This window comes from Pituophis catenifer, unplaced genomic scaffold (assembly GCF_029215685.1).
Source record: "Pituophis catenifer annectens isolate HBS135680 unplaced genomic scaffold, rPitCat1.0.hap2 SCAF_13, whole genome shotgun sequence".
Taxonomy (NCBI): Eukaryota; Metazoa; Chordata; class Lepidosauria; order Squamata; family Colubridae; genus Pituophis; species Pituophis catenifer.
The window spans coordinates 18,867,884-18,882,375 of record NW_027256893.1 but is presented as its reverse complement, the minus strand read 5'-3'; the positions used below and the strand labels follow the sequence as shown (position 1 = coordinate 18,882,375).

The 14,492-nt window shown below is 43.6% G+C and overlaps 1 protein-coding gene across 3 annotated transcripts in view; it reads right to left on the bottom strand.

Moving 5' to 3' along the window:
- GPT2 (glutamic--pyruvic transaminase 2) overlaps positions 1 to 14,492 on the bottom strand; it is a 28,453-nt gene that overhangs the window by 8,947 nt on the left and 5,014 nt on the right. For all 3 annotated transcript variants that reach the window (XM_070952718.1, XM_070952720.1, XM_070952719.1), the window contains 2 exons: positions 3,797 to 3,886; positions 2,233 to 2,341 (listed from right to left, as the gene is read on the bottom strand). In XM_070952718.1, coding sequence (XP_070808819.1) covers positions 2,233 to 2,341; positions 3,797 to 3,886 — 199 coding nt within the window. The remainder of the gene's footprint in view (positions 1 to 2,232; positions 2,342 to 3,796; positions 3,887 to 14,492) is intronic.

Genomic DNA, 14,492 nt, shown 5'->3' with positions numbered 1-14,492 from the left:
AGCGCAAACATTGCTCATCGTGAGCACTGATGATGTTACCTAGTTTGGTAATTAAACATCTGCAAGAAAACCACCAAATTCAGACAGCACTAAGAACCCTCTAAGAGTCACAGTTCTCCTACACTACACGTTTTGTGAGAGCACAAAACGTTGGTCCTTTACAACAAACAGAATAAAAATATACCCAGGACACACAGGGACCAAGAGAGCTTTGAGTAACAATTTGAAAAAAGCTGATGTTCCGATTTATGGTTCAATTATATCTTGTAAGGTGCTTTTTTAAAAAACCAGGGCCACAGAGATATTCCTTTTGTGAGTGTTTCAACTTTTCTATGCACTCTCTGATACTGTCTGGATCTCGGAATTTTGGAATGTATTTGGAATGATTTTTTTTTAAAAAACACTCGAGACTGCAGAGAGATTCACCAAAGATGGCTCTGTCATAATGACAAGGACCAATGACATCCTTTTCTCATATCAAAATAGTTACATGGGTTTTTTTTGTTGATATCAGGGTGATCAATGCCAAGATGCATTGATCAAAGCATCTCCAATAATCCCAGGAGGCTCAACCTTGCAGGCAAAAAAATTCATGTTTTTCAGACATGAAGACGCCACATACCTCAGCATATACATATTGTATCAGTGTTGCCCAATTATACTTCCTTATATATCAAGTTGAACTAGTTTTAGAGTTTTAAATGTTATTAAGGAAACTTAGAAAAATATGTGTGAACATAAGGAACTGGGTGAACGACTAGACGGAAAAAGAGACTCAGATAGACTGGCCTTGTTGCTGCTCTCATTCATCTCAGTTAACATTTGGTTTTCCAGTTTGAGATTGGAAAGGTGTATTTCATTTGTGGTTAATGTTAAACTGCGACACATTTCCACTGGAAAATTTCTAAATATTTCTGACAGTAAATTATTAACTTAACTCTTTTCTAGACCCAATGGCCCAGGAACATCTTGAATTGATGTTGATAATGAGGAGATAACACATCACTCTCTAGCAATGTTTCTCAACCTTGCGACACAATAAACCAATTCGGATATGATCCCTTAGCTTGGCCAATTTAAGATGTGAGGACTTCAACTCCCAGAATTCCCCAGATGGCAGACAAATTATTTAGCTAAGGCAGGGGTCAGCAACCTGTGGCTCCGGAGCCGCATGCAGCTCTTTAGGCCCTCTGCTGTGGCTCCCTGTCGGGTGATCCCACCACTGGCTGGCCCCACTTCTCGCCTGGCCTGAGAAGGTAAGGGTGACGGTGGGGGATGGAGGTGACGGTGGGGGATGGAGAAGCGGCCAGGGCAGAGAGAGAGAGACACAGAGAGAGGGGAAGAGAGAGAGACATAAAGAGATACAGAGAGAGAGGGAGAGAGAGAGGGGAGGGAGGGGAGAGAGAGAAATGTCAAAAGGGTTTTGTGGTTCCCGGTGTTTTTTAACAACTGGTTCTCTGCCCTAATGACTGGCTGGGTAGGCATAGCTGGGGGGTCATGTGACTGGTGGAAGTGAGTGACATCTAGTTGGCCACCCCCACCCAGGTTTTGTGGCTCCCGGTGTTTTCTTTTCTGTGGGAAACGGGTCCAAATGGCTCTTTGAGCACTTAATGTTGCAGACCCCTGAGCTAAGAGATCGTATTCAAATTGGTTCATCGTGTCGCAAGCAATAAGAAATGAAACAACTGCAAGGTGAAAAGAAATGGGGGGAAAACGGTAAAACAGGAAGGAAAATGGAAGAAAACAAAAGAGCACTACTGTACTAAATAATTATCAATTAAAAATCTGGTTATTTTCAAGCTCCATCTAGGCCAGTGTTGGGAAACCTTTTCGGCACCAAGTGCCGAAACAGGAGCGCGCACGCACACGTGGGGGAGCGGCGGAAACTGGAAAAGCAACTCCTCGACGCACATGCGTGGGAGCGCCAGGAACCGGAAGAGCAGCTCCCTGGCACATATGTGCAAACGAAGGTGCTCCCATGTGCACAAAGACCAACTGACGCATGTACGCGCTGGAACCTGGAAGAGCAACGGGTGATGGCCGGTGTGCCTGGAGAGAAGGCTCTGTATGCCACGTCCAGCACGCGTGCCATAGGTTTGCCATCACGGATCTAGGCCAAAGAGAGAGTTTCTATCCAGCAGAAATCAGGTCTTCTATTCCCACAAATTCAGAGTCCCGAATGACCACCAACAGAGTTGGCCAGGAGCTAATGTGAAAAAGGGATCGAAATACCTAAGCTGTTGCCTCCACAGCCTTGCAAGATCCGTCTTGCCCTCTTCTTGGAGTCTTCCGGGAGACTGGGGCTGTCCAGCAGGATGGGATAAGTGCAAAGCGCCACCACCTACATCGCCCCACACACCCCAAAAAAAACACACACACGGAAAGAGATGAATTCCACAGGATACAGATTTATACCTAAATATTAGAGCAATCTATCAAATGATTCCAATTTCGCTCTACGGGAAGTCCTCAACTTACAACTCTTTGTTTAGTGACCGTCTGAAGCTACAACAACGGCCCTGAAAAAAATGGACTTAGGAAAACATTTTTCACGCTTAGGACCCCTCCCCCCCCCCGGTCATATGATCAAACTTCAGGTGCTTGGCAACTGGCATGTATTTATGACAGTTGCACTGTTCCAGGGTCAGGTGATCACAACGTATAACCTTCCCAGCTGCCTTTGGACAGGCAAAGTTAATGGGGGGGAACCCAATTCACTTAATGACTGCATGATTCAGTTAACAACTGCTTAAGAACTGTGGCAAAAAGGTTGTACAATGGGGCAAAACTCACGTAATACTGTCTTACTTAGCAAGGGATATTTTAGGCTGTATCGTGGTCGTAAGTCGAGAACTACCTGTACTGTTACTATCAATAATGTTATTATTTCAAAGGTAGCATGGCAGGGTGCTTGTTTCTCAGGTACTTGGCGATCAGACTTCTGCTCCAATTTGCTCAGCTCTCTGACATCCTCCAGTGCATTTCTGACACACATCCCAACATCCCAGAAGTGCTTGCTATCTGGATGATCTTGTTCTGAGCTAGGCTTCCCAAGAGCATGAAGCAGACTCCTTGTCCCGACAAAAAACCCTTTTTATTAAGTGACTGTGAATTCCTCTCATTCACATCCAGCAAAGTCTTTCAAGGGAGAATTTACAGTCACAGACCTTATCTGGCTTGGAGAGCTGCCAGGCCGATATCTTCAAAACTTGGCCAGGAGTCTCAGAGAGTCACGAACCAATTAAGCGAAATAATTGTCTCCTGTAAACTCCACTCCCCTTTCACTCCACTTTATTCCCTCTGGGAGGGGCCATTCATTGTCCACCTGTGGCTTTACTCCTGAATCGACCCTTGTTCTTTAGCTGTTCCCTTTTCCTGGCAGCTCTGCGCATGCGCACACTGGGAATAGGCTCCAGCTGCTCTTCTGTCCCACTGATGTCCAACTCCAAAGACAGCTGACAACTGTCAGACGGCCCTGGCCCCCTCTCTGCCTCCAACGCAGAGCCCTCATCAGAGCCTTCCCCAAACTCCAGGACTGGCCCATGTTCCTCCCCAACCTCCTCACTGTCTGAGTCTGCCACCAGCTCTGCTGGCCGCTGACAGGCCACAACAGGTATCCCTCCTGATCTCTTAAATATATATATATATCCAGGTGAGCAGCTTGAATATTTTTTTCCCTTTCCTTGCTTTAATTTCCAGTTTGCAGAAACCGGACACGGCTGTCCACTTTGGGATAACCTTATGACTTCAATTGCCTTTCTTCAAGTCTAGTCTTCCTCCAGCAGGGTCTTCCTACCTGTCGAAGGAAGGTGATGGGCTGCTGTCCCATGGCGTGAGCATCACCAATGTTGGCCTTGATGACTTCCGTGAAAGGCTTTTTGATACCCTGAAGGGAGAAAAAGCAAAGCTGTTATGCAGCGAATCCAAGCTTTGTAGAACCCAACACAACTAGGTAAAGGTAAAGGTTCCCCTGGCACATACATGCTAGTCGTTCCCAACTCTAGGGGACGGTGCTCATCTCTGTTTCAAAGCCAAAGAGCCAGCGCTGTCCGAAGACGTCTCCGTGGTCATGGGGTTGGCATGACTAAATGCCAAAGGCGCATGGAACGCTGTTGCCTTCCCACCAAAGGTGGTCCCTATTTTTCTACTTGCATTTTTATGTACTTTCAAACTGCTAGGTTGGCAGAAGCTGGGACAAGTAATGGGAGCTCACCCCGTTACATGGCACTAGGGATTCGAACCGCTGAACTGCCAACCTTTTGATTGACAAGCTCAGCGTCTTAGCCACTGAGGACACAAAACCGATCAGCCGTTCCAACCTTCTCTTTTATGCAGATCACTTAAAGTGTTTGAGGATCGGTCCTTAAGACAGGCATTAGTAACACGGTACTTGCACATCACGTGTTCTCTCCTCCTTTCCTAAAGCTGTTTTCAATATCCCTGGATGATTATGGCTTTATGAAAAAGTCATAACAGCTGAAATTGTTACACAGGGCACTCTTTATAAAGGACAAAGGCAGCCACACCTAAATGCTAAGAATGTGTTTTTCCAATGGGAGGGGGAAAAAATGTGAGGAAAAAGCGAGGAAACACCTACGGAAGAAGATATAATTAAAAAAAAAACCTTGGACTGTGCAGAAATGGACAGATTAACACTGACGATAAAAGAAAAAAAGACACAGAATATTTTAGAACTTGGGATTTGTTTTATCAGTGGTTGGACTCAGTGGCTAAGACACCGAGTTTGTTGATTAGAAAGGTCGGCAGTTCGGCAGTTCGAATCCCTAGTACAAGTCTCCTGCGTGAGCAGGGGGTTGGACTAGATGACCTCCAAAGTCCCTTTCAACTCTTTTATTGTTATTAACAGGGGTAGAAATTAGGAACTTAAGAAGTATTGCTTTGTAAAAGAATTGACTCAGACAGTACGCTGTTCATTAAGCACATATTGTACGTAAAGAGAAAACCAATAAAAAAATATTTTTAAAAAGTAAATAAATGCCAAGAATGTGACAAATCACAGAAACAGTGGCCAGGATTCCTGGCTCTGTATGGACCGGCTGATATTAGTACCACTTTAGAAAACCTTAGTTAAAACCAAGATCTTGAATATTGCATCCAGTTTTGGACACCAACACCACATTACAAAAACGATATTGTGGCTTTGGAAAAAGTGTAGAGAAGAGCAACTAAGATGATTCAAGGCCTGGAAACTAGAACATACGGAGAACGGTTGCAGGGTATGTCTAGTCTAAAGAAAAGGACTAGGGGTGACATGGTAGCAGTATTCCAGTATCTGAGAGGCTGTCCCAAAGAAGAGGAGGTCAACTTATTTTCCAATGCACTAGAAAGCATGACAATAAACAATGGATGAAAACTAATCGAGGAGAGAAGCAATCTGGAATTAAGGGGAAACTTCCTAACAGTGAGAACAGTTAATCAGTGGAATAGCTTGCTTGCAGAAACTGCGTGCTTCATCACTGGAGGTTTTTAAGAAGAGACTGGACAACCACTTGCTGAAACGATATATAGAGTCTCCTGCTTAAGCAGGGGGTTGAACTAGAAGACCTCCAAGGTCCCTTCCAGCTCTATTCTGACTTGAATCAATACCCGTGGCCTTAAAAGCAAATAAAGTCAAGCAGCTTTTTAAAATAAACATATTTTATTATTTTTCCTTAATAGCCCTTCTTATAGGCCACTTCATAGTGCTTTACAGCCTTCTCTAAGTGGTTTATAGAGTCGGTCAATGTAGGACATATAAAGTTCATTGTTCGTGCTTTGTCACCTTAGGAAATGCATTGAAAAGGGCCACTGATAACATAAGAGGCCATAGGCAAGTCCTGGGTATATTTGGACATCACGTTTATGAACCTTGTACATCCTTTCCTCCTTCCATGCTTGGTTTAATAACATCCTGGTTTGATAAACCAGGCGTCTTGTTGGTCTTAAGTCCAGAAGTCCATTTAGCTCAACTTCTCACAGCAGTCAATCAGCTGGTGTTCAGTAGACTAGAACAGGATATGATTGTGCTGGTTTTTTTCCATACTACTTCAGGAGAATAATATTCAAAAGCATATGGGTGCTAAAATCAAGACAGTCCATGCAATTGACGGTTAGATGTTATTATACAACATGGCAGAACCAGATTTCCATGATAAGAAATGGCATAACGTCTAGGACAGGGGTCAGCAACCTGCGGCTCTGGAGCCGCACGTGGCTCTTTCACCCCTCTGCTGCGGCTCCCTGTCATTCAAAATATGTGTCACAACCGCCAATGTGCGAAATCTGCCGGCACACGATTTATTGAGCTTTTCAATAACCATGGATATAATCCAAGAAAAGTTTCAGAAGAAAACAGAATGTTTAATTCAACTACATCTGCTAGTTTTGTGGCCTCTCAAGAAATAGTCAGGCATGGGAAGGATTTTGTGGCTCCCGGTGTTTTCTTTTCTGTGGGAAACGGGTCCAAATGGCTCTTTGAGTGTTTAAGGTTGCAGACCCCTGATCTAGGATTATTTGGAGCATAAATGTGCTTTAAAATCTCACTGATGCCATCCCGAAATTATAAAGCTAGAGTTGACTGTCTTGCTTATTGGTTCTTCTACTGCTGGTTTAGTATAAAAAAATATATAAGGTACCACTTTATCTCTCTTTTACGATGAGAACAAGTTCACAGCAGTAACAACTTCAGATCTGAATGGTTATTGCAGGAGGTAAATCATTTCCCTTCACATCCATAAAACAAAATTTATTTGCAGAAGGAAGATGAACTCCTTTACAAGGACCACAAATTTATATATTGCCTATTTATATACCATTTCCTCTTCCCCTTCCAACTGCCTTTTCTTGTTCTTCTCTCTTCTAAGTTTTAGTTTTCTACCTTCTCCTTCTTATAATACAGGCCCAATTAACTCTTTATTTGCAGCAAACTGTAGTTTCATCACATACAGCAAATGATCGTTTGAGGAAACCCTTCCAAAACAAGGCGATGCAAATTCTAACCCACATTCCTGAATTTGGAGGCTTACTCAAACAAACCAAACAAACCTGTTTAAACACAACATTACATGATATTTCAACCCATGGGGGTGGCAATCTTAGAAACTGGAGGGGAAGACTGAGCATGCATAAATACCAGATGGTGTAAACATAACCTGAATAACATAACTGATACTATCACAAGTAATCTAGAGCAGGAAAAGAGAGAAGCACATCTTATTTTCAGTCTCCAAAACTTTATTTTTAACTTCAATGCTATTGTTTGTTCTCTAACAAGTCAGAATTGTGAACCAAAACCTCGGCTCCAATTCTGATTCAGAGGATAAATAAAAAACTCTGGTTTGGATGTAACACTACGCAAAAATCACAGTGCTTTTCCCTGATGGTTTTAGCCATCCTACATGAAGCAATCCTACAGAAGTCAACAAATGAGACACACCAGGATGCTAATTTAAACTTTTTTACGATGTAAAAAAGATGTGGAGACTCTAGAAAGAGTGCAGACAAGAGCAAAAGGAGGAGACTGGAGGCTAGAACATATAAAGGTTGCAGGAATTGGATATGTCTAGTTTAATGAAAAGAAGGGCTAGGAATGACATTGTAGCAATGTTACAGTATCTAGGGGTTGCCACAAAGAAGAGGGGGTCAAACTATTCTCCAAAGCACTTGAGGGTAGGACAAGAAGCAATGGATGGAAACTGAACAAAGAGAGAAGTGACAGAGAACTAAGGAGAAATTTCCTGACAGTGAGAACAATTAATCTGTGGAACAACTTGCCTCCAGAAGTTGTGAATGCTCCAACACTGGAAGTTTTTATGAAGAGATTGGATAACCATTTGTCTGAAGTGGTGTAGGGTTTCCTGCCTGGGCAGGGGGTTGGACTAGAAGATCTCCAAGGTCTCGTCTCTTCTCTTCTCTTCTCTTCTCTTCTCTTCTCTTCTCTTCTCTTCTCTTCTCTTCTCTTCTCTTCTCTTCTCTTTTCTCTCCTCTCCTCTCCTCTCCTCTCCTCTCCTCTCCTCTCCTCTCCTCTCCTCTCCTCCCCTCCCCTCCCCTCCCCTCCCCTTCTATTCTATTCTATTCTAAACTCTACCAATTCATTCTCATTAATCCTGGATTTTTGTGACTCCAGAGGAAGTCCTAACTTCGATACCAAAGGACTTCATTCTTTCCTTCCAGGCTGAACACGAAAGATGTTTCTTTGTTAAAGTAATACAAGAATATATTGCAGACATAATTGGGGCCAATCAAAATAGACATTTAATCTGAAAGATGAAACATGGAAAGATATGCATTTTTAATTTATAAAAGGAATAAAGGAAAACGCTTTCAAGGATAAATCTCATGTTTTTCTTCTAACATTGCACTGTACCCTGCTTGTTTCTGCCTTTACACGATACAAAATACACACCGAGGTAGGTGTACACTGAGAACATCACACCCTATTGCAGAAAATTGCACCCGACAAAATCAAATAAGAGAACACCTGGCTGACAATAATCATCTGCAATCAAGCATTCCTTTGATGTACTTTAAAATAGATGGGGGGGGGGAAGGAACATTATGCAAAACAGCAATATCTAAAAGAGAGCAGGAGATGTTTTTACAGTAATTCTATCAGATTGTTCAAAGTTATTCATGATATAAAAGCTGAGCTATTTTTTTGGTCTCCCGTTAAGAAGTACAAAGGCTGGAATCAGGAGAATGTTTTTCTCCTCCGAAGGAAAACATGACACCCAAGGATGCATGGTTACCATTTAAGGCAAGGGCTGCCACCAGGGGTGGCCTGCTGGGGGTTCGCGAGAACCTCTAGCTAAGATTCTGTGCAGTTCGGAGAACCCCCAAATCCCACTCCTGGCTGGCCCCACCCACCCCGCCTCTCCCCTCCCCTCCCAGGAGTCCCCACGCGGCCCATTTTGGATACAGGTAAGTGCAGGGCGTGCGCAGAGGCTTGGGGAGGGTGAAAAACAGGCCTACCGGAAGTTCGGGAAGGCCAGAAACGGGCCTGTTTCTGGTCTCCAGAGGGCCTCCGGAGCCTGGGGAGGCCATTTTCGCCCTCCTGGAGGCTCAAGGAAAGCCTCTGGAACCCGGGGAGAGCAACCCCCCCCACCGTGGTGCAGGAGGCCAACTAGCCACACCCACCATGGCCACACCCACCCAGCGACCGGGCAGAGAACCCCTTGCTAAAATTTTTGAAGCCCACCCCTGGCTGCCACAGATGCAAGACTGAAGATCCTAAAGACATGTGCCCCCACCCCGAAATCTAAGCAAATTCTAGCAAAGAATGCAACTTGTCTTCTTCCCCCATCACCGTAAGAACAGCAAGACCGAGAATCTAAAGGCCATCCAAAAAAAAAAAGGAATGTGAAGTTCAGCACAATTTGGAGAACTAATTTCATTTATGAAATCTCTTTTTTTGCAAAGAACAACAAGCTCCGTGCAGTAGGTTGCCAATTTTTCTCCTTGTGGGGTTCCTGGGTGAAAGGCAAGTGGAAAGTCAGCAGCTGAACATCTTCCCATCTCCAGCAGCGAAAGCCTAAACCACAATTATTATTTTTATTTTTTTGCTTTTTCATTCTGGTATTTCCACTTAAGCGCCAGCTGCTAAGAAAGCTCCACTTTAAAAATATATTGATTGATTAAAGGCCTACGTTGTCCATCTCGCCAGGAAAAATATATATATATAGGTACAGTAGATCTTGACAGAACACATTTAGCATTTTACTTAAAATCGTAAAATATTGGTTGGGTTCATAGAACATGCTAAGCTAGTGATGGCGAACCTTTTCGGCACCGAGTGCCCAAACCGGAACGTGCGTGCATGCGTGTGTGCCAAAGCACCAGAAACACAAAGTCTAGCTGACTGGCGCAAGCACCAGCCAGCTGATCTTCAAATTTCCGGCATGTGCATGCATGCCAGCCAGCTGATCTTCGCACACGCCAGAGCATCAGAAACCCAAAGACCAGCTGGTGGGTATGTGAATGCCTGTTTTTTGGCCGTTTTAGGGACCGTTTTTGGCCCCGAAAAACAGCCAGAAAAAGGCCTGAAAACGGCTCCCAAAATGGCCTCTTTTTTGGGCTGTTTTCAGGCCATTTTTCAGATCGTTTTCTAGTGCTCCAGCACCTCAAAAAACCACCTGTCTGGCAAGCACCAGAAGAGCAGCTGGCGACGGCGCATGTGCCCAAAGAGAGGGCTCTACGTGCCACCTCTGTCATGCGTGTCATAGATTCGCCATCATGGTCCTAAGCCATGACATGCTTTAACTACTGTCCGCAACGGTAGTTGATACAGTAAATCAGGATTATGTAAAGTGGTGTCATGTCATTAGAGCTGACTCACTTGAAAAGTCAATCATACTAGGAGTGGTCTGTGGAAAAAGGAGAAGGGGGTTCCCTCTTAGCTGCTGGCTGGACACTATGAAGGAGGACACCAGGATGACCATGGAAGGTCTGAAGGAAGCAGTGTGAGATCAGTGGGGCATGGAAACTGCTGATCTAGAGAGAGGTCAAGGTTCGGACCCAACTGTGATGACAAGTGTGGATCTGTGGCTTAATTCAGGTAGTCCCTGACTTACAACAGTTCATTTAGTGACCATTCAAAGTTACAATGGCACTGAAAAAGTGACTTACGACCATTTTTCACAGTTACAACCTTTGTAGCCTTCCCGTAATCGTGCAATCAAATTTCAGATGCTTGGCAACTGGTTCATACCGTTAACTCCAGTTAACGTCAACTTTTAAGTCTCTGCTAAGAAGCAATGCCCATTTAGTTCAATGGGATTGACTGCTCAAAGAAATATTTATGATTCGCAATAATTCATGCCATAGAGATCCATCCTATAGAGATCAACTGAGAGAAAAAAGTTCTTCTAAGAGCTCAGTAGGAATTGTTCCTAAGAAGGTCTGCCAACAACTGACACCCAAATCTCCTGTTATCACTCTGCAGATGTTAACAAGGTCTGTTTATTTTTGCAGGCTGTTGTTTGCACTAGTAAGGCTTGTGCGTAATTCAAAGTGATAGTGCTGAAGTCACAACCTGGGAAGGTTGAACAGCCAAAAGTTAGATCGTAAATGGCTCTCAGAGCTCTGCGAAGTCTTTTGGTTTATTGCACTGAATTCATGTCACTGGAAACCATGAAGTTACCCTGTTTCCCTCGAAAATAAAACCTCCCCGGATAATAAGCCCAATCGGGCTTTTGAGTGCATGCGCTAAAATAAGCCCCTCCTGAAAATAAGCCCTCCTCGAAAATATTTAAACGCATGTGTAGCCAGTCCCCGCCATTTCCTCTGGTTAGGGTTAGAGAGACAGAGCTGGAAATCAGGTAAGATGGCAAGAAGAGTCTCGTCTTGCGCCACGCGCCCCAAATAATAAGACGTCCCTGAAAATATGGCCAAGCGCTTATTTCGGGGTTCAAAAAAATATAAGACAGGGTCTTATTTTGGGGGAAATATGGTAGAAGCATCACCAGAGATGACAAGTTGCTATAAATTGGCTATATCTATATCTATATCTATATCTATATCTATATCTATATCTATATCTATACCTATACCTATACCTATACCTATATCTATATCTAATCTATCTATCTATCTATCTATCTATCTATCTATCTATCTATCTATCTATCAAACATGCTTTTCTGCTGAGGAACTGCCACAAAAAACACTTGTTAATCAACAAGAGCCTCATGGTATCCAGGAGTAGGGCAAAAGAGAGAAAATCCCATTCCCTTCTAGCACTGATGGTGTTATCTAGTTAGGTAATGAAATGTCTCCAAAGAAAGCAAGCTCAGAGAACCCCAAGAACTTCACAGAGCAAAAGTTGTAAGTGGATTGCTATCCACAAAAGCTCCGTTGTGTTACAAGGTTATTTCTACAGCGGGCTAAACCATAGTGTGAACCTAGTCACCGTGGTTTGTGGGTCACAGCATATGCGCGAATCATTGCTCTCTGCAATTTTTCAATAATCCATGACTAAATCAACTACAATTTAACATAATGCAAAATGATCAGTCTATTTGTTAATTTTGTTCTTGCTGGCCTGGTTATCCTCCTGAAAACGAAATTAATAATATCGTAATATAATAGATTGGACTGAAAATGCTTTATCTCACTTTTAAAGCAAATCCATAACACAAGGAACAAAGGCAACATATCACAATCCAGTATCTGTTTCTCTGCTACGTATTCAGGAAGATGGCCTTGGATTTATGCTGAGACATATTTTTTGGGCACGCTTCCAACCCATCGCAACCCCATGGACAATGTTCCTCCAGGACTTCCTGTCCTCTACCATCATCTGGAATTCATTTAAGCTCATACCTACTGCTTCAGTGACTCCATCCAGCCACCTCATTCTCTGCCATCCCCTTCTTCTTTTGCCCTCAATGGTTCCCAGCATTAGGCTCTTCTCCAGTGAGTCCTTCCTTCTCATTAGGTGGCCAAAGTATTTGAGTTTCATCTTCAGGATCTGGCCTTCTAAAGAGCAGTCAGGGTTGATCTCCTCTAGGACTGACCGGTTTGATCGCCTTGCAGTCCAAGGGACTCGCAAGAGTCTTCTCCAGCACCAGAGTTCCAAGGCCTCAGTTCTTTGGTGCTCAGCCTTCCTTACGGTCCAACTTTCACAGCCATACATTGCAACTGGGAAAACCATCGCCTTGACTATACGCACTTTTGTTGGCAGGGTGATGTCTCTGCTCTTTAGTAAGCTTTTCAATGAATAGTTAAGTCAAACCAACCAAACCATTTTATGCTGCAAGATTTGAACTCATCTTCTGAATTCCAACCTACAAGTAGACCATGTCCAGTAGAGCCTCTGCAAAAGAACTTCCCAGGAAGGCCTTCATTAAGTAGACAGGTTCATCTATTAACAGCTACCTTAAAAATTATAAGCAACATTTTTAACAGACGCTGGGAAGCTGGGATGATGCTTTTGAGGGGCTCCTGGTTGGAGAAGGTTGCAGCCAGCTCTGGAAAAGCAACACTACCCATTGTTACATAGCTATAGGCCACGTGTCCAGCATCAACTATAGATTCCAAATGCTGAAACGTACACAAAAATCTTTTGACACAAAATGTTAGCTTTACCGAAAGGAGAAACTGAGCAGCACAGCAAGAAATGAAAGCAAGATTTTCCTGCTGGAACTTGTTTTTTATGTTTGTACTTTTCCAGGCTTTTGTAAATACATTAATTGCTAGTTTTGGATATCTCGGTCTCATTTTACACTGACACACAATTCTGGGAGTGCGGATGCTCTTAGATAGGGACAGCCTAAACAGAGACTGCTAGTCATTCCATCCTGCCCGATGAATTTTAAAAAGAGGGAACATCTTTGTAACTTGTCCTGTCTTTTCAAAACGCAGATAAACTGGGGGGAAAATATATATTTATTTAAGGCTCAAAAATCCCTGACTGCACTCACACATCACGTTTAGCCATTTTAAAGCCATCCTTTATGGAATAACCGACAATGATCTAGGCTTCATATCAGGTTAAATCATAAACCATGGTTTGCAAACCATTAACGCTTGGGTTCCTGCAGCGCATGAAGTCCAAGCCATCCAGTGGCATGTTAGCTTAGCATGATGCACAAATCCAACTGACAGTTAAGACCCAAAATCCTTTCGGATGACTATGGTTAATAAGTACCAACGGACTGCCTTTCAAACATAATCCATGCACTGAAAGGCTGCCAAGGGAACAAGTTCTAGGCTTCAGAATGATTGCTGATCAATATTAAGATTGTTGGATTAGGTGATCCAGTTTAGAACAAAATGCTCAGCCAAGTTAATTCTTCCTGGAGCATAAATATCAAGACGGCGTCACAAGACCGAAGCCCTAAGTAAACTCCAGAGAATTAAAGTCAACTCACTCTCAAACAGTGCTGGGCCAATAATCAGGAGCCTTAAAACCGAACAGATGGGAATTCACATGCTTGAACACTCCTTTATCTGTATGCACAAGTCCTTCAAACATAGCAAGCTCATGAGTCAAGGTGAAGGGGTCAAGGCTCCTGTTAACTAACAGGGAGGGTGGGGCAATCACTAACCCAGTGAGTATTTTGGGGGGCAGGTAACAGCAGAGTGGCAAGCAGAGGAAATGGACTGAACTAAGTGCAGTTCCTGATGCATTTACAGGTTGTCTTCAATCACAATTGGGACTGGACCCCCTGCTGCAGTCATTCAGTGTGTCATGATGCCTGATTTTATGACATTTTTACCATAGCAATAGCCCTTAGACTTATATACCGCTTCACAGTGCTTTCCAGCCCTCTCTAAGCGGTTTACAGAGTCAGCCTCTTGCCCCCAACAATCTGGGTCCTCATTTTACCCATCTCGGAAGGATGGAAGGCTGAGTCAACCTTGAGCCGGTGAGATTCGAATACTGCATTCTAACCACTGCGCCGTCATGTAACAGAATCACATGGCTGTTAAAGAAATCCATCCCGCCGCCCCCATTGTCAGAAGCCCCCTGGGAAGGTGGCAAATTTCTGATC